This window comes from Solanum tuberosum, unplaced genomic scaffold (assembly GCF_000226075.1).
Source record: "Solanum tuberosum cultivar DM 1-3 516 R44 unplaced genomic scaffold, SolTub_3.0 scf00004, whole genome shotgun sequence".
Classification (NCBI taxonomy): domain Eukaryota; kingdom Viridiplantae; phylum Streptophyta; class Magnoliopsida; order Solanales; family Solanaceae; genus Solanum; species Solanum tuberosum.
Genome location: NW_006238930.1, coordinates 2,576,011 through 2,595,369, shown reverse-complemented (window position 1 = coordinate 2,595,369; position 19,359 = coordinate 2,576,011). Strand labels below are relative to the sequence as shown.

The 19,359-nt window shown below is 33.6% G+C and overlaps 4 protein-coding genes across 4 annotated transcripts; 2 read left to right on the top strand and 2 right to left on the bottom strand.

The window, feature by feature from the left end:
• Positions 1–403: 403 nt before the first annotated feature.
• On the bottom strand, positions 404–4,136 carry LOC102606236 (protein CREG1). The gene is made up of 6 exons (XM_006338455.2): positions 3,695–4,136; positions 3,148–3,183; positions 2,330–2,531; positions 1,127–1,205; positions 928–1,045; positions 404–782 (listed from the first exon to the last, which is right to left on the bottom strand). The coding sequence occupies exons 1-6, from the start codon at positions 3,868–3,870 to the stop codon at positions 758–760; spliced, it is 636 nt and encodes a 211-aa protein (XP_006338517.1). The 5' UTR covers positions 3,871–4,136; the 3' UTR covers positions 404–757.
• A 1,238-nt stretch (positions 4,137–5,374) lies between these two features.
• On the top strand, positions 5,375–6,835 carry LOC102605895 (uncharacterized). Its single transcript, XM_006338454.2, has one exon. It carries the CDS (start codon positions 5,560–5,562, stop codon positions 6,568–6,570), a length of 1,011 nt encoding a protein of 336 aa, XP_006338516.1. The 5' UTR covers positions 5,375–5,559; the 3' UTR covers positions 6,571–6,835.
• Positions 6,836–8,186: 1,351 nt separating this feature from the next.
• LOC102578815 (F-box/kelch-repeat protein At3g23880-like) lies at positions 8,187–10,508 on the top strand. Its single transcript, XM_006338726.2, has 2 exons — positions 8,187–8,901; positions 9,262–10,508. Exon 2 carries the CDS (start codon positions 9,264–9,266, stop codon positions 10,383–10,385), a length of 1,122 nt encoding a protein of 373 aa, XP_006338788.1. The 5' UTR covers positions 8,187–8,901; positions 9,262–9,263; the 3' UTR covers positions 10,386–10,508.
• Positions 10,509–11,190: 682 nt separating this feature from the next.
• LOC102605558 (protein NRT1/ PTR FAMILY 5.8) lies at positions 11,191–15,108 on the bottom strand. Its single transcript, XM_006338453.2, has 4 exons — positions 14,727–15,108; positions 14,318–14,535; positions 12,356–12,876; positions 11,191–12,180 (listed from the first exon to the last, which is right to left on the bottom strand). Exons 1-4 carry the CDS (start codon positions 14,779–14,781, stop codon positions 11,370–11,372), a joined length of 1,605 nt encoding a protein of 534 aa, XP_006338515.1. The 5' UTR covers positions 14,782–15,108; the 3' UTR covers positions 11,191–11,369.
• Between the last annotated feature and the right edge of the window lie 4,251 nt (positions 15,109–19,359).

Genomic DNA, 19,359 nt, shown 5'->3' with positions numbered 1-19,359 from the left:
GGTTAAGAATTTGAGATGTCACGTTCAAATTTCAACAAAGAAACAATACTAGATAATTTCTTACTCGGTATTTAATCGATGTTAGCAACTTAGATACCTTAAACAAAACATAAAAAAACCTCAGATACCAGCATTGTTTTTTAAAAAAAATGCATATTAAGGATTGACTCTAGTTATGAATCTCCCGTCCTTTCAGGAGGCAGGAAATAAAATTTAGTTACAACGCACATCAGGTTCAACAAACTAAACATGTTTCTTCCTTAAGCACTTTGAAACATCATTTCTATCATCACAAGGTAGCGGGAAAGGCTGCATACATATCACCCTCCTCGGGGACTTGTGAGATTACATTAGTATGTTGTTGTACTGCAACTCTCGTCTCCAAAACAACAAGGAAGTATTAGAAGTTATAAAACAAGATTGTGATAAATTGCACAAATTTAACGTACATCCATCTTATTACATTTTAAAAAGTTCTCTTCCTCTGGCCCCCATATCTAGAGACTTGTGGAATAGTTAAAGGGATGTTGCATCCCATTATTTGCATACAACTTTCATTATTTTACAAAACAGAAATCATACAATATATCAAATGCATAAGTGAATGAGTGATAATGAGCTTCACAAGTATCTCCTATTTACAGTTGAATTTCATTGATCACTGAATTGATATCATAAAACCTTTTTTCACATTCCTTAACCAGTTTCAACCTTCACTTGGAAAGGACTTGTCAGCAGATTGTATACGTAAAGGCGTTCATGCAATGACCGTGTGACTATCCCTGCGTATGGATCATGTAAAATAAGGAATGACATCAACCGCAAGACAAACAGTAATCTTTTCATTTATTTATTTATTATTGAGAATCTACAACATCTGACATTTTCTTTAGCAACTTTCTTACTGCTCTAAAGTCTTAAACTCACATTTTAGCCTGCAAATACTGATCCACGGTGAGAGGTTTGGGACCACCAAACCAATTGATCATAAATATCTCTTCGATCTCTAATTTGTATATCTGGAAATCGTGACCCTTGGGCCAACCTGCCATTGGTTCAAAATAGTTACATGTGAGTAAACATAGGACGATGGTAGTACTTTAGAATGGCAGATCAAGACATTTACCTTCCATCTCAGGGTGTTTTGTGAATAAAGCAGTTTGAGCAAAGCTAGTTTCCTTTGGATCTCCAGTAACCACTTTCAACTAAAACAGCACAGTGATAATGTTAGCAAGAATGTGGGCGATATTTTTACACTTTAGGACAAAGGAACTACAAAAAGAAACAAGCAACTTTTAGTTTTCTGGACATCCAAGCCATAAGTTTGCATATCAGCATATACTGAACCCATCAACGTCGTAATTGCTTTAATTAGCACAACATAGAATGATAACAACCATGGTGAAAACAGATTCTCCAATTATCCATATTATGACATTTTCAAGCATTTAGATCAAATATTATGTTTTTTAGTTTCCTCTTATCTTTCGACATTGATGCAGACCAACTACAGTGCTATAGTGAAAAATTGAGGGCAAATGATTACCAAGGAACCAGTTAGTGGAAAGTTCAGACTACCAGTCTGTTTCAAAATTAAATGTGTGCAGCAATGTGCAAGTATACTTTCAAAATTCCGCGAGCAAGCATAATATTGAGTTTTCAGGATGACTCAAATTACCATAATAAGGTTCATAGAAGAGCATTATCATGTTCTATCATCCACAAAATGCACAATTAATTTGGAGTGAAAAAAATGCCCTGAAATGTCTTTTATATCCTCATGTATTGCGTGAAAAAAATATATTTTAATAATATATCCTCATGTATTGCGTGACCGTCTGAGAAACTAACCTCGAATATATCAATATTTGGATCAAAATCCAATAAAGTTTTTTGCCAATAAAACGTCAAGCTAACTACTAGCTAAACTTGCATTTAGTAGGTCCAGTTACGTGTCAAGATCTCAGAGCTCAAATTTTTCTTAGAGATTCTCAGTTGTAGATGAGTCTCTCTAATTTTCTTTTATAAGGTTTGGCAAGAGATCCCCTTCCTCATTATCCTTGTATAGAACCCACAACACAAAGTGGAGCTCCATTTTCCCTAAGGTCTTTTATCCTCCTTTGTAAGTATTTCCTTTTTACTGTTCATTTCTAAATGTAGAACTAAGGGACACTAAGGGGATGCACTGAATTTTGGAGTGAAAAAAATGCCCTGAAAGAGTGGGATACAGAATATTCGGCATGCTACAAAGAACTCTTGTTTAAAAGACAGCTGCCTCAAAATAAACAAAATCTCTTGTATAAAGGAGAAGAGTTGTTAGTGCAACCACCTTTCCTACGAGGGTAATTTTGGCACAAGATGGGTTCTCAGGATCTTTCTTGCCACAAGTTCCAATGGCGTACTCACTGATTGTAAATGATGATCTCTGGTCTTTTAACGCATTTCTAGCAGTGGGATCAAGCGTTGTTAAGTAGAAGTATGGTATGCCACGACCTTTGTCTGGTAACCCATCACTAAATGAGACAACATTCCTGCACAACAGAAAGTACTTCAAGATGAGACTACTAAAACAAGCTTGAACAGCATCAAATCCATAAAACATCTCATTCCACAAATCCTCCATCTCTTGTCCTAAAGTTTCTCGGGGTTCAAGAAACATTAAGTTCTATGTTGATAGATTCCAAAGAATTCAAAGTCCAAACCCCTTCAAAATCGAACAAAGAACTATCTCCTGAATTAAAATTATCACCATTCCACCTTCTTATGTAGACATTTCCTTTTCCTAAAGTGATACTTGACTTACGATCATGCAGCTTTAGAATGCAATAAAAGAAATACTGTAAATTGTATGCTAAGAGTAATGGTAAAAACAAATACATTTCTAATACCAAATAACATGATGACAATCCGGTTGACCCCTCCCCTATGAAGTAACATAAAATAAAAGACATCTCGAAACCTTCTTCTTTCCTTTTTGGTAGTAAAACGAGAATTCTGAGCATCAGGAAATACATGACTGCAGAAAAGCTTTCCAAAAGAGTCCACTTTTAGGACTATCAGATAATCTCGATCCATCCATAAGCAAAACTTAAGACAAACAAAATAGCTCCCCAAACAATTTACAGAGATATAGTCTAACATACATACCCGAACGGTGCTCCTCCCATATCACTTGCTATAGTACTGCAAAAGAAAGGTCACTGAATCAGCTTTCAGTTAAAATTAATGTTATAATTTATTTAGTCAGTACTGTTATCTGTTATAGGCAATAAGTTGACTTTAGTTGCCACAAATGAAAACATCTGTAATGCAGATTTAACCCTCCATTTCAATTTGTTTGTTATTTCAAAAGAAGGTCTCTTCCTTTTTTGGGCACTCTTTAATAGCATGTTTAAGACCATATATTCCTCATATCTTTAGTTTAACACCACAAGATTCAAGTGTCTTCTTAAGTTAAAATCAGACAAACAAACTGAAACAAAGGGATTAATTGAGAAGTTGTACCACACAAGAAACAAGAAAAATTATGTCTTTACACTTAAAGCAATCAATCAAGAACCCTCGATCTAACTAGGTTATGAACTATGAAGCAAAATCAAGAACAATCAACAACCCTCGATCCCAAACTAAAAATAACAAACCATAGTAAAAGATTCGATCTTTCAGACAGAAAAGAAGGGACAATAGTACATACTTGAGAACACCCCAAGAACTCTGAGAAACGAGCCATCGAGCAAATAAAGCAGCATCATCCGGCTTGGGTCTGGACATTGACAGTAAAAGAGGGCGCCCATGAACAGAATTTTGGAAAAAAGCCAAGAAGAACACGAAAAGAAGTAAAATCGAAGCTGCTCTGTTGATGATATTCATGATGTTAACTGTAAAATGTAGGAGTATTTGCAGTTTATAGATGAGAGAGTACTGTCTGGTATTTATATACTTGTTATATGTCTAGTACAAGATAAGGATTACTAGGATTTTGAAATTATGACTTGCATCATGAGTAAAGCCAAACAGAAAGTGCAATTTTTTTACTCAAACAGAGCAACAAGTTTCGGAGAGGAACAGGAAAAAGGATGCGTGCACACGAGAAGAAGTGCAATATTAATAGAGGATTCCGGCACCAAAATGTGATAAATAACGTGGGGTTTTAAAGAAAGTACCTATTCTGGTATTTTAGTTGTGTCATCTGTTAAGTATTTTGTTTGTTTCCATATTTCATATGCGTACACACATAAGGAAGAAAAAGATATTTTCGGATTTCTTATGTTTAAAAATAAAAATAAAAAACTTAGAAAAAAAAAGATTTTTTCCTTATAAAGGGTAATGAAATCAAATCCCCCTCTTGGCTCCATTAATTTAGATACATATGATAAAATTCACTTTAAAATTGCAACAAATGTCAAGCATTTATTCCTTTTTTTAAAAAAAATACTTATCTTTTAGGAAAAAATAAGTGTTTTGAGGGAGTAGCGGGAATTAATTTTTAAACACTAAAAAATAAAAAAAAATTCCCAAAAACATTTTATGAAAATATAGTTAGAGGCACTTTTTAAAAGTTTAGTCCAATACTAATAGTTGCTAATAAATTCTTTTAATTAGATTAGCTAAGTACAAATTATTTGTCAATTCTCACCAAAAGCATTTTTTCAAAAAAATATTTTGAAAAAAATTTATACACTTTAAAATAAGTTGATATTATAAACTTAATCAAACAAGTTATAAATGTGTCAAGGGGTCGGTAGGAGCCTAGGGGTCCGTCTATGGGCGTGTAAAGGAGCATGCTTCTAGGGGTTTGGACATGCACCGGCCTACAATTCGTTATTATGAACTTGATTGAATTGATTTATTTTAAATGCAATAATATAATATTGATATGTGGCTAAAACGAATTTAACACGACAACAGTAGATCGTGATGAGGGATGAAACTTGTCATTTAAGTCTCACATTGATTTAATGGAGTAACTTGAAACTCATATGACCTTGATCTCTCTAATCTAAATAACTAGCTTTTGAATATGACTATCCTAAATTGTATCATATACTCCCTCTGTTCCTAATTACTTTTCCAATTTTGAATTGAAACACCTGTTAAAAAAATAATGATTGACATAATGAGTTTACCATTTTATCCTTATTAATTATGAAGCGGATTAATTAAAAAATTAAGATTTTCAAAAAGTTCTATTTTTTTTCAAAGTAATTAATTGATGATATAATAAGTAAAAAAAAATGTTCTTTATTGATTTGTCAAAATGAACCAGTAAAAAAAATGAACAAGTAACTAAAGACGGACGGAGTATAATTTTAGGACCAATAACCTACTTATTCATTTCCTTGCTTTATTTTAACCTATCTAAATTTAACACAACTTCACTTATACTTTTAGAAAGAAAAGAAGGGAGTATTTGAGTCTTGGAAAGTCAGGTGAGAAGCAAATTCAGACAAGTCTAACTTGAGGGACGCAGACTAAATAGGCAGGCACAGCCTGGCCAGATCAACGAAGCTTCTCTTTAACATAGAATTTCTTGAGATCTAACGATAATCAAAGTCAACAATGGGGCTATTCGGCTATACTGTCGCCGGCGGCGGATTCATACTAATCGGCGCTTGGGAATCTCTTGTCTCTTCCTCCGGTGCCCTGAAAACTTCATCACCGTCGTCCACTACCCAATCGCCGCCACAAAACCCATATACAGATAAGAATGAGCAAGATTCTGTTTTTTCTTCATCTATCACCTTTGTGTTAATCTTAATCCTTTCATTCCTTTTCGTTCTCGATTCCTTGTTATCCTTTTTCGACGCACTCAACTCAAAAGACAACATTGGTTCCGTCCTTCAATTGCAGGTTATCGCCATTTCTCTTCTTTTCTTTCTCTATTCGGTATTAGGTCTCATGACCCGCTTGAAAAAATCATTCGATTTACCTTCACCGATCCTCAATTTGCTATGTCTCTTCGCTTTTGCTGAGGAATTTGTGTTGTTTTATCTTCAAAGGAAAGACCCAAGTGGAGTTGAGAATCGTTACTATGATCTCTTGCTTGTGCCTATTGCTATTTGTGCATTTTGTTCATTTCTAGAATTGAAAAATCCCAAATCGAATTACACTAGATTAGGACGTGGGATTGGGTTAATCTTGCAAGGGATGTGGACTCTTCAAATGGGGTTTGCTTTTTTCTCCGACTTGATTACACAGGGATGCTATTTGCATGAAAGGAGTAGAGGTAACTACACGGTTAAGTGTAAAGGTCATCCTCAGTACCATCGAGGTGGAGCTATTGCTACCCTTCAGTTCAATTGCCACCTTGCTCTTCTTGTAGCTGTGGTTACTTTTGTATACTCAATTGTGTGTAAAAATCACGGCATTGGCCGTGAACATATGCGGTATAGACCTATTGGAGCTGAGATGCAACACTTGGAAATAGATAGTCAAGCTCATTTTACGTTGGAGTCTGATGAAGAGGATGACAATGAGAATGGGATAAAAGAAGAGATGAATGTTGAAATGCAAAAGGCTATCGTACCTGTTCCTGAATCAGAAACTAATGGCTATCATACCCATCCTTGAGGAAATCCATGGTTCATTTTTTTGTAACTAGTTATAAAGATATATTCTTTGCAGAGGGGTTATGGTTTAGAGGTTGGGGTTCCCTTTGTATAAAGGATTTCAGATAGGAAAAGGAAAGTTTCAGTCTTTTTGTATTTGATGATTCTAGTTCAAATTGCAATGTTGTGTTAGAAATTTTCTTTGAAGTGATTTAAGTATATTTTCCTTTGTTGTGTGTCTATGGAAAACTTGCTCTTTGATACTAATGATGAACTAACTTTTCTTATCAAAAGGAGCTTTACTATATTTCCATTTCACAGCTCATTCTCAATTTTTGGAATTTTACATTGTAAATGAACTTTCTTTTAAGATTTTAGAATTCTGGTTGGTGAATATTGTTAAAGAATGACAAAAGTTCCACATCGGTGGTTAATGAGATGGGTGGATTCCTTATAAGGCTTGGGCAATCCTCCTCCCTTTGAGCTAGCTTTTGGGGTGTGAGTTAGGCCTAAGACCTAATTTAACAAATATCAACTATATTGCACTCTATGACCGGCAAACGAAGGAACTCACCAGCTCTTTCCCGTCGATTTCCAGATCGACCCGACCCCAACAACGTGTCCCGCCAGGTTCTATCTCTCCATCTTTGTCATCTGTCGCTGTGGTTTTGGTGTTGATATTTGTGTGCGGGTTTTCTATACTTTATCGTATTTATTTTTCTATAATGTCTTGCTAGTTTGTAGTATAGCTTATCATATTTCATTCTTGCTAATTGCTTTCTGGATTGTTTGCTGATTTATGTTATTGTTTATTAATTGCTGGATTGTATTAGTTCTTGGGCTGCGTCACTGTCTAATTTGTTGCTTGCCTACCTACTTGTATTGTCTTATTGATTTGGGCCGGTAGTTCCTCGTTGTGTATATTACTTCCTTGATTTGTTTCTTCTGCTTTAGTGCTTTGGTTTGCGATGATAGACTAGGGTCATGTTCTCAGGGAGGGGAATCGGGTAAGGGGCGGCAATTGGGTTCAGAGTGCATCTATGCTGAGATTAGGATTGTGGAACATTGGGTCGCTGATGGGGAAATCCATAGAGTTAGTAAAGATCCTTAGGAAGAGGAAGATTAGTATAGCTTGTGTCCAGGAAACCAAGTGGGTAGGGGGTAGGAATGAAAGGTAAAGGCAAAAAAGTTGGCTTATGTGAAGTTGGTGGAGAGCAAGGACGAGGAGGGGACTACAGAGATGCTTATAAAGCAACGAGGAATGGGCCAAAGTTGGCGGTTATGGCAGCAAAACCGACAGCTTTTTAACGCTTACATGAGGAACCAGAGGACAAAGGAAGAGAGTATACTTGCTGATAAAATGAGAGGGAAGTACCGTGAGGAAACTTAGTTACACATGTTTAGGGGTGACAATTGAGCGGGTCAAAATGGGTTAAGTCCCGACCCAACCCAAATTTGTTCGGGCCAAAATGGATTTGGTCAAAACAGGTTAGGTAACTGGTTACTGGTCATAACCCAATCTGCGCAATTTTTACTAAGTTTGAATAGCTTTATTTGTTATTTTATAAGCTTTTAGTACCTAATAAAATTATTATTTTCTTTATTATAACATATAAAATCAAAAAAAAAGTTTTTTAATAATATTTTGACAAAATTTCTCAACAATCAATTTGGGTTACATGTCAACCCAATTTTTAATGAGTTGAAATGGATTGGGTTGAGATGGATTTAGCTAACAAATGGGCAGGTCAATAACCAACCCAAACCTAAATGGGTTGGGTCGGGTTGGGCTTGATTTTGCCACCCCTACACATGTTGGTTGCATTAAGTGCCTTTGTAGGCATGTTGTTTGTTGAGTAATTAAATTCTGCGAAGAATGACTTTCTGTTTGAAAGGGCATTTGTTTGTTGAGTAATTAAAGAACAAACATAAAGGAAAAGAGTAATAGCTCAGGAGTTCATAGTTGAGTAATTAAAGAACAAACATAAAGGAAAAGAACCCCCACAAATCAATGAAATTATGTAACTCAACAACGTGCATATTCTTAGGGGTATGGGCTTGCTGCTTGGGTCATGAAAAGTTTTGGGCCCAAATATAAGTTAATAAAAAGGGAAACTTACATAAATATACTATATTAAAAAATATTTACCATTTATAACAATAAAATAGGGCACACCCTTGAATGGAAAACCTAATTCTAACATCAAATTATTCAATTTTTCCGTCTTTTATTTAAGAGAAGGAAAAGTACATTGAGAAGTATAAGTAGTCCCCAACTCCCGAACCCTTAATTACAATACCTCTCTCCTGTGACCGTTTCAGTTCAAACCCCTCCACTGTTGTCAGCGATCAGGTCTTTTCTTGCCTTTGTATTATCTAGCTTTTTCAGGCCAAATTTCTGGTCAGATTTGGTCTTTTCCAACCATAATTCTTGTCTATGATTTCCGATAACAAGTAAGGTGCCTCAATTAAAAAATAATAATAACTTACTAGTATGGTAATTTATTTTAGATATTTCACTCATAGTTTGGAAATTTGGACTATCCTTAGTTTGTTATTAGAATTTGATTACCAACTTAAATTTGTCTTGTTGACAATTACGGGTGTTTCTTACTTTAGGTTTAATAACACCAGTAAAATACGATAACTTTACTTTGAATTTTGCTCTATAATCTTATATTGACTTTGTTGATCTCTTCTGGTCATCTTCTAGGAATGGAAACTCCCATGCACATCCAAGAAGAAATAATTATGGATATTTTAAGTAGACTGCCTGTGAAGTCTCTTTTTAGATTCAAGTGTGTTTCAAACTCTTGGAAGGCTTTAATCTGTGAACCTAGCTTTAAGAAACAACATCTCAATCATGCCAAAAATGACAAATTGCTTGTTCTACGGATTGCTAAGGATAGTAATGTTTTCTTCTATTGTTCATCTTTATTGACGACAACAACACCACATCAAATCGTTAGGGATGTACAAGAATCGGTGTGTGTCCCGCAATGTGTGCCAGGGTATTACGATATCTATAATTACCATCTCTATGGTAGCTGCAATGGCTTGTTTTTAATTGGGATTAAGCAGAAACGTTTTCTGTGTAATCCTTCTACAAGAGAATCAATATTACTACCATCACATTGGGATAAGTTTTTTCATGGTTACATTCATGGAATGGGATATGACCCAACTAGTGATGACTATAAGGTTGTTCACATTCCTGAAGAAGATGAAAAGGCACCCACTGAAATTCTCTCCCTAAAAACTGGTTCCTGGAGAAAAATTTATGGAGGTGATTGTTCTCTCCAATCCGGTAATATGGAATGTTTGACATTACTACGAGGATCATTTCATTGGCTTACTTATTCCGTAGATTCGATGTTTTCTCTGATTTCATTTAATATTTCAAATGAGGTGTTTGGAGGATTACCATTGTCGAAGGAAATGCCCTTGTTGTGTGACACGATTGAGCAAGGTGTGACAGTGTTAGGTGGAATGCTTAGTGTAAATTTTCTTTATGAGGAGGAGGATGCTACTATTTTTGATTTGTGGGTAATGAAAGAGTATGGTATGGAAGAATCTTGGACTAAATTATTTACGATGAGAGATAGCAGGGATGCTTATGAGGTGTTACCAGTCGTTCCGAAATATATATTTGCAGATGGTGAACTGTTGTTCTGTTCTGATAGAAGAATTGTGCTTAAAACATTCAAAGAATCAGACAAAAGAAGCAATCTAGTAGTGCCTCTAACTACGGATGAAGATACAGATACCACCAGGGATGGATTTGTTTACACAGAGACTTTGATCTCTCCAAAAGATTGTGTTATTGCTTTGAACTAATATTTAGATTATTCATTTAATTTTTATTATTGGTATGATTTAGAAACAAAAAATGTTTAAATCTGTCCATACAGTCTGTGACTTTTTCTGTTCAATAGTTCATTTTATAGAGCATTATATTTTGAGCAAAAATTCACTGTATATAATTTATTTATTTATTTGCTTAGAATATTCCAGGAGAGTTTAGATATCTTCTATAAATACTAAATACTAGAGACCGTGCCAATACGGCCCACTAATAATTTCATGTTTATGCAATTATAATAATTTTTTATTTATTTTTTGTAAATTATGCACAAAAAGATAAGAGGTTCAACAACTTGCTTTATATTTATTTAAAACTAATAAGGTGGTAGATAAGGGTAATTCTGAATTATTATAAACAATTTATTATTTAAATTAATTTGATTACAGAAATATCAAAATAATGCAGGTGAATGTAAGTATCTTAAACTATAAGGAAAGGCCGGTAGTATTATGAAATCAAACTATAAAGGAAGACCAGTATTATGAAGTCAAACCTGAAAGGAGTTCTCCTCTAATTTAAAAGAGTACAGTTACAATTCATATTGATTGGAGGTGGGTTTTTATATTTTAAAAATATATGCTATAATTCAACTTATTTCTAGTCATTAATTTAAAAATCAAAGGAATATTTATCCCATCCAAAATGTGAAGGGTACTGTATTATCTATCACATTCAAAACATTAAGTGGGATTTTTTAATTTCAAATTTTGTTAAAGAGTAATTTTAAAGAGAAAAACACTAAGTTTAATAACCTTATTGATACAAATCAAAATTAAATTACTTAAGTAGATATTTTTTCAATATTTACTCATTAAAAGAGAATGTGATGCATAGATAGGAAGTCAAAATATATCTTCCTTTATATACAAGCTGTGCAGAACCTTCACTTTCTACTTAGAAATGAATGTGCAAACACAACATTCCACAATAACAAACTATCAGTCACTACCAACACTCTAATTAACAGTCCTGCTTCTATAAAATCGACAGAAAACCATAAACATCAGAAAACTGGTTGCACTTGACAATGCCAGAAACCAGTAGTAGTTGTCTAAACGGGCTTTGCTCATGTCATCGGCGAACCAGTTCTGCTTTTCTCCAATTGAACTTGTCAAATGTTCAATCACTGTTATAAGGAATGAGCTGAAGAAACTACCACAACCAAATACACTAGTATAAAGAGCTATGCCTAAAGTTCTCATATTTATCGGAACTTCAGAGTAAAAGAACTCTTGCATACCGACTACTGTGAATATATCTGAAATTCCCAATAGAATGTATTGAGGCAGCAACCAAAATATGCTCATTGGCAAAGCTTCGAATTCTGAAGTTAAAGTAGCTAGATTTCTGGCAATATCCAGTCTTTTTCTTTCGGTAACAGCTGCAATTATCATTGCTATCACTGAAAGGAACATCCCTATTCCCATTCTCTGCATCACAGTGATACCTTTCTCATTACGTGTCAAAACACGAATGAAGGGGATAAAGCATGTGTCGTAAAGAGGCATGAGCAGGATTATAGATATTGTGATTGAACTCTGAAGTGCAGCTGGTGGAATTCGGAAGTTGCTTCCAATGTTTCTTGTCATTGTCATACCTTGTTTAGTGAAAAATGTTGCAGGTTGTTGAAAAATCACTGCAAACATCAGAAGCATAGTCCATACTGGCAGTAGAGGTAGTACTACTTTTAGAATTTCTACTATCCCATTCTCCGGCTTTTTATCCGTGCTGCCTGAATCTTGTTGGCAAAGTGGTGCATTTTCAAGTCTAAGAGCAAAAAGGCAAGCCACAATGAGCATTAGTTGGCAATATGTTGTAGCAGGTTAGAAATCATTTTTAGTTTTTTTTACTAGGTTACCGATATGTTAGAATTGAGTTGATTGTATGAAAACATTTTAAATTGTCAGTACGTCGTTTACAAAAGCTTTAAAGAAAAACTTACTCGATCTCAACAACTTTCGACTTGTTGGTATCTGGTACAGCAATCTCACCACAGGTCAATCTTGAGGTAGCCGCTCTAATAGCTTTAACTATATGACCTCCCAAAGACTTGATATGGATAAGTTCACCATCCGTGTTATGTTTATAAAACCTGTTGCCAAATCTGAAGACTACAATTGACACTATCATGGCAATCGAGGGAATGGCGAAACCTAATCCCCATCCTAACGTGTCCTGTATATACGACATAATGGACACTCCAAGTAGGCTGCCACAACATATGCCAAAATACCACCAGTGGAAAAATGTACTCTTTTTCTTGGAGCTCTGGTCATTCTTTGTACAGGGCAATTCTTCTTCGTCATCCAATTGGTCCGCTGCAAAAGCTTGTAAGGACGGGTTGTAACCCGCTTGGCCTAGTGAAATTAAATGCAGAGACCATGATAACGATGAAGAGAAGCCCGATTTGTCCACAGATGTCCATGGCCATTGTAATGCCAATGATGTCAAAGCTAAAAGACCCTGATTATTTGATTGTCAAAAAGAGTCATCGTCATTTAGTATATTTCCCTTTTCATCGAGACAATAATATTAATCTTAAGTTCTTAAATCATACTCCATCCGTTTAAAAAAAATGATCTCTTTCCATTTTAGTCTGTTTCAATAAGATGACCCATTTCCTTTTTTGGCAACATTTTAAATTCAATTTTCCACATGGTATCTTCACAAGATTAAAAGACATTTTGGTACATTTGACATAACTCTAATTTAGAACCACATGATTGAAAGTCTTCTCTATTTTATTAAACTTCGTGTCAAGTCAAACTAAATCTTTTTTTTTTAAACGGGGAGTATTAAAAATTCGACAAATTAAAAGCCTCTTCCAAGACAAACAACTGTTTATAAGTTTACATAACAGTGGCAAATCTTTTATAAGCACCAAGGCAGACATAATAAATGGGCGACAAAAGAAGTGACACCTGAATCAGCAATAACGTAAGTAAAATGAGTTGACAATGAAACAAAACTGTTATACATACTTTAAATAGAATTTGTTAAAAATGTATTAATTACGTGCAAGATTTAGGTTATAATGCAATGTTTTTTTTTTTTTAAAAAAAGGAGGTGGGTGATGACTCAGGCTCCATGTCTACAGTCCACCGTGGCTGTTAACTAATGATTTCCGTGTAGATAATCCATCTACAAACACTACTCACACCCAAATATGCAACAATAAACATAGATTTTTCCCCCTTCCCCGATAGTGGCAAAAGTCGTCTTTTTTTAAGATTTACTTTGTTTTTTAAATTGAAATAGGCACTTGTTCTATAATAAAATGAAATAAAGGCATACTCGTGAAAGCACTAAGGGGTTGTTCGGTTTGCTACACTACAACAATTTTAAAGGAGTTTGCGGCAATAACATTAATTAAATTGCCGTTAAATGTTTTTGCGGCAATACTAAAAAGAAAATTTATTGTCACAAAATGTCTCTTTTGTGGTAGTGCGAACAACAAAATGTATACGGATACTAACTAATTATACTCATAATCAAAGACGAAATAAATGCTAACTAATTGAAACTAATACTATTCTTATTCTTGTAAGCACACAATCCTAGTACGGTGTTCAAAACTTTTCTTATTTGTGAGATGTTTGGAATATTTTTCAACGACGAAAAAACAATAACCAAATTTCGAAGAAAATGTAAAGAGTGTCACATTTACCATTCAAACTTGTAACCTAAGCACTACATTTGCAGCTAGGCTGTACTAGAAGCTTCTTTAATGTTAAACTCAGAAGGATTCAACAATTTGTATTCATGAATTAAAAAGTTTTGCCTTTTAACTCTACTCAAACTAGATAATTTTCTAACGAAGGAGATTCAATTACTTTAATCATAGGTATCTTTTGCAGAGTAACATTGCGTACAATAAGACGAGACGAATTGAAAGGAAACTTACGGCAAAATATAGAGAAGAAGAAGCCAATACAGTGGTGTAGCGGTCCAAATAAGAATCAGCTAGTGGAGCAACCAGCAATGGCAACATAGACGTAATACCACACCAATTGTTAACCATCTTTGCCGCAGCTGAATTGCTCATTTTGGCCACATCTGTTAGATATGTCACTAAATTTGATGCCACCCCTTTGAATGAAAACCTCTCCATTCCCGCTATAACTGTCAAATTAAAACCAAAATCCACACTTCCCATGTAAAAAAATTATCTTCAAACAATAACAACATATTCAGTATAATCCTACGTACATAAACGACCTTAATTACCCCGCGCCTCAACTCGAGGAAAAAACAATAACTACGCCCTCAATTCTAAACAAATTAACATGAAATGAAAGGGAGGGGGTAGTTACCTATGAGGAGAATACATGGTTTGTTGAGATTTCTTGTACTTTGTCCTCCAGCCATGAGAAATTAAGTTGAAAAGGAGAAATTGGAGAGAAGGTATAAACGAGGCTAATTAATTATATGTTGTTGTTGCTTTCATCTGGTTTTTACTATTTCAGTCACTACACAAACAAATTAAACAGTGTTAATATAGTGCCGTACTCGAAGATCTTATATTTATATTGTCTAAGCTTGCTCCATCCCAACAAGGCAATTATTAATAATATGCATATATATAGTGACTAAAAGTAGAAAAAAGAAGTCAAGTCTATTTCAATAAGTAAGATAACTTTTATATTGAGACGTATAATGGAACACTAGATAATCACCAAAAGCACTCATCAAGAGACCATTGATTCAACATAGGAAAGAAGTGTTTCTGAATTATTTCTTACTTTAGTCTTGGCAGACAGTTTTGTCGCAGCTGATAAACAGGTGCTAATAAATAGCTCGGTAATATTCGAGATACGTACAAACTAACTCAGATATTATTGTTATCGTGAGGGAAAAAAAATACTCCCTGCTTCAAGTCTTATAAGCAACTAGAAATTAATCCGTACCTATATTATTTGAGATATTAGAAATAAATATCAGTGATTTAGAGCTAGAAAAATGCACAAAAATTGACTCAGACAATATTGTTATGATTTTTTTAAAAAGCTCCTTTTATCGTAGGAATTTTTAGAAAAGATTCGAGCCCTAAATTTGAAATCTTTTTTTTTTTTTAAATGCAATTTATCCCTAAATAAAACTCTTCAATATAAATTTACTAATCCGACCCTAAAACGAATATCAAGTGGATGAAAAATAAAAAAAGAAACAACTTTTCTAAAAGATCTAAAAATGGAACACTAGGACAATCACTAAATTTTTCCTTTAAGGAAATTAAAGTTGTTGATAATGAATTTGATTTAAGTTTAAAAGGAGATGCATTATTAATTATACAGCATTCCACGTTTCCAGTTGGCTGTGTCGTCACGTCGATTAAATCTTTTTATGTCTTGATGCTAAAAAACTCTTAACATTTCTGACTCCAAAAATGTATGTTAGTTCATTCATGATGTATTCATATTGCTTTATAATGCTTGTCATATGGCTGTTGCAACCACTTGGGTTACCTCAGAACCTGCCAGGTATATATTTTACTACTTCTGTCAATTGGATAAGCACACAAAATCATAACAGTTTCATTTACAAAAATTGGCAAAAACCCACTGCATTAATCAAATCATAATCATGTACTATATAAGTAGGAAATAGATTATGGTTTAATAATCCTAACGACATTTCTTTTTCGGTCCACCCGTTGGAAGGATACGGATTAAGATTAAAAAAAATATCGATTGAGATAAAAGGTTAGTAGGTAATAGTAGACTAGTAGTGCATTATTTCACTATTCGTTAATACTCATACTAATATAATCGTAGTGTATGTAATTTCTTATTTTTCAATTTTTACTAAAATTTTAAAGTAAAACCTCACGATTTTTCCCAATTTATTGACTAGTAAACCACTTGTTAGGTGTGTTGTACTGAATACGAGTACGCTTGCACTTGCTGCAAACGCCATTCTGTACGTGCACTATAGTAGAAAACTTCCAAAAATCGTTTCCTAAGTTTGAATTTTGATTATGTAATACTTTCTTTAAGATTTGACATATAAGGCTTATTTATCATTAATTAAAAAGTAATTTCAATGTTACAAATTTTACCTGTCTTACACTCTTTTAATTAACTAATTACATTCCATTACAATAAAGGGGTAAATATTAAGGGGTAGTTTGGTTGAGGGATGAGATAATCTCATGACTTATACAAAGGTGGTGGGATAAATAATTATAAGACTAAGGCCTCATTTGTTTTCATTAAGATTAAGACATCTGAATTTGAATACGTCTAAATATTAAGATTTGCATTAAGAGCTAGGTGTCTAGATCTGAATACACATCTGACTATTGAGATGTGGTCTCCAAATCTAAACACTAGATGATTATTGTTTGTTTTCAATAACTGAATGTGCATATGAAATCAAACATTATATTAATAAAATGTTATAAAAAATTCATTTCAACAAAAAATATTACTTTTTGATTAAAAAATATCATAATCATCAAGCATAACATAAAAAACATCACATAAAAAATATTTTATAGGCACAATATAATATCAAAAAGTTCAATGAGTATGATAGATACTAGTCGAAAAATAATAAATAATGTATCACATTATTAGTGCCTAACATATATTTTGGCTAATTAGAAAAACTAATTTTTATCTTCCTTTTTTTTCAATAACCTTAATCCAATTCTCTAACTTGTGAACCTCTAACGTCATTCATGCTTTTTTGAAGCGGGCAGTTTCACAAAATATACTAACACATGTACGGTATAATGACTCTTTCTATCCAAGTCCATCTAATTTTTCCATATATTTTTCAAATGTAGGTGCACTATTTTTTAATCAATAACTCCAGAGCAGTAATCATCTTCTCATCAATTTCCAATTCAGACGAATAAGTTTTTTTTTCTTTCCCCCAAAAACTTTTTTTTCCAGCTGAAACTGAAGATTGGGATGTAGAATTATTAGGAGCTCCATTATTTTTGTCACCAACTAGTTCAACAACAATAATATATCAAAGAGTCTCAATAAAATTATTGGCCTAAGACAAAATTCTAATAAGAGACCTCAAATATGTATACATAGCTATTATTTTTAATTATGAATAGTATTTTTTTCATTCAAAAACCTTGATGAATATCAATACACTAAAAATATTATTGCAACAAGTGTTCTTGACAAACATCAATACACCCTAAGAAAGTTATTAATATAAATAAAAATACTTGTAAAGATTATGAAAATTTACCCGTTCAAGAGGAAAAAATTGGTGTTTGATTGAGAAAAGAGAGGAAGAAAGTTTGTAGTTGAGAGAGAAAAAGTCACGCAAAGACCGAGAGAGGCGATACAGTGTTATTTTATAACTTACAAAATAAGTCTGAATGGTGTTAAGACTCTCCTGCATATTTGATCCGTTCAGACCTTTTCAAATCCATTAAGAGGCTTTTTGAAAAAAGAAACAAATGGATTTAATGGGCTGAATTTGAATTATAGATTTAGTCCTAAAAACCAAACACATTTAATGAGCTGAATCTGAATGATTTAGATTCAGATCTCTATTAAATGCAAACAAATGAGGCCTAAGTAATATTCATCATCAAGTACAGAATAAAAGTATAATCTCGTAAATTATCTAGAGATTATAATTCATATCTCGTACTAAAAATGATTAATGGACAAAAAAAATTTCATAGGACGATCTAGAATAGGGTCCCAAATTATTACGGAGGCCGGTTAGTTTTCAGTCACTATGTCAACGTATGCTGGTAATATGCAGGAAAACGTACACATAATACCAAATATTTTTTTAACTAAATTACAAATAACTTATTACCTGATAATAAATCAAAACTTAAAATTAACTTATAAGCTAAGGTCAACTAATGAATTCTATCATTCACTATGCTCCATTGTCCACATTTCCAATACTTATAGTTAAGAATTAATATAATGATGAATCCAATAATAATACTCCAGGTCACTCCAAATTTTCAATCCACGTCATCAACTAATCTAAATGATGCAAGATCCTCCTTTTGGGATCAAAAGAAGAGAGTACTGTTGACATAAAGTGGTTACAATGACAACATAAAAACTAAAGGAAAAGGTTGTCATCACCAAGACACATACAAACAGCAACAATTTACAAATCTTTTAATTTGCATGATCATCAATCAAGACAATAGTGTTAGTAAATTGCTTCCCAATTGGCAGTGAAGTGGTGGTGGGTGGTTTAGTGATATGGAATTCACTTCAATTTCCCTTCTCCTTTTGACTCCACTAGACCACTACTTTTTCCTAATTTGGCTCTTTGCTTAGTGCTTGGAAACTCCCTTAAGCTAATTAACTTTTGTTATTGAAATGAACATTCAGACTAACTCAACCTAAAAAGTTATTCTTCACTTTCAATTCAGGGTTGGACCTGGACGTATAAGGGTCAAACATCTGCAAATAAGAATTAAGATGAGTCTTACTAGGATATCATGTTAAAAAAAGTAAACTTTACCACCTAACTTAAACTCAAAAATAACTCACGAGTGGAGGATTGCTCAAACTAAATTAAAGAGACCGTCATCCCTTAAACCACCGAGGTGGGACTCTTCGCAAACTTTAAGACCAAACATTTAATCTTGCGAAGATTCTCTACTACCCAATCAGTTGAAGCCTAACAACGTCTAGTCATCTGAATTTTCACGCCAAACCCCATATATATTATGCGCCATTTCTATAAAGCAATATCTTTATTGCAATAGATAATTTGATAAGAGTTACCAGCTTTTTATTATGTGTAAGTGCATCTCTCTATCTTGCATTAAACATACTACACTTAAAAAAAGTTGTTTCATAATAGAGGTGAGCATGGTCCAAAATCAGAGTAATAGTGAAACACCAAATTGAACATCGTACTTTTCCTAAAGAGATGTAGATATAAAGCAGAGGCACCAAAATAAGAATTTGAATCAATGGGTAGTAGACCACCAAT

Bases quoted from the DNA above. Each gene is read 5' to 3' on its own strand.
- LOC102578815 (XM_006338726.2), top strand. From the start codon at position 9,264: ATGGAAACTCCCATGCACATCCAAGAAGAAATAATTATGGATATTTTA.
- LOC102605558 (XM_006338453.2), bottom strand. From the start codon at position 14,781: ATGGCTGGAGGACAAAGTACAAGAAATCTCAACAAACCATGTATTCTC. The intron at 14,536-14,726 runs GTAACTACCCCC...TTAATTTGACAG, and splicing joins ACCATGTATTCTCCTCATAG to TTATAGCGGGAATGGAGAGG. The intron at 12,181-12,355 runs GTAAGTTTTTCT...TTTTGCTCTTAG, and splicing joins TCGAAAGTTGTTGAGATCGA to ACTTGAAAATGCACCACTTT.
- LOC102605895 (XM_006338454.2), top strand. From the start codon at position 5,560: ATGGGGCTATTCGGCTATACTGTCGCCGGCGGCGGATTCATACTAATC.
- LOC102606236 (XM_006338455.2), bottom strand. From the start codon at position 3,870: ATGAATATCATCAACAGAGCAGCTTCGATTTTACTTCTTTTCGTGTTC. The intron at 3,184-3,694 runs GTATGTACTATT...TTTCTTTTGCAG, and splicing joins AGTTCTTGGGGTGTTCTCAA to TACTATAGCAAGTGATATGG. The intron at 1,206-2,329 runs GTGGTTGCACTA...GTGCTGTTTTAG, and splicing joins AAATTACCCTCGTAGGAAAG to TTGAAAGTGGTTACTGGAGA.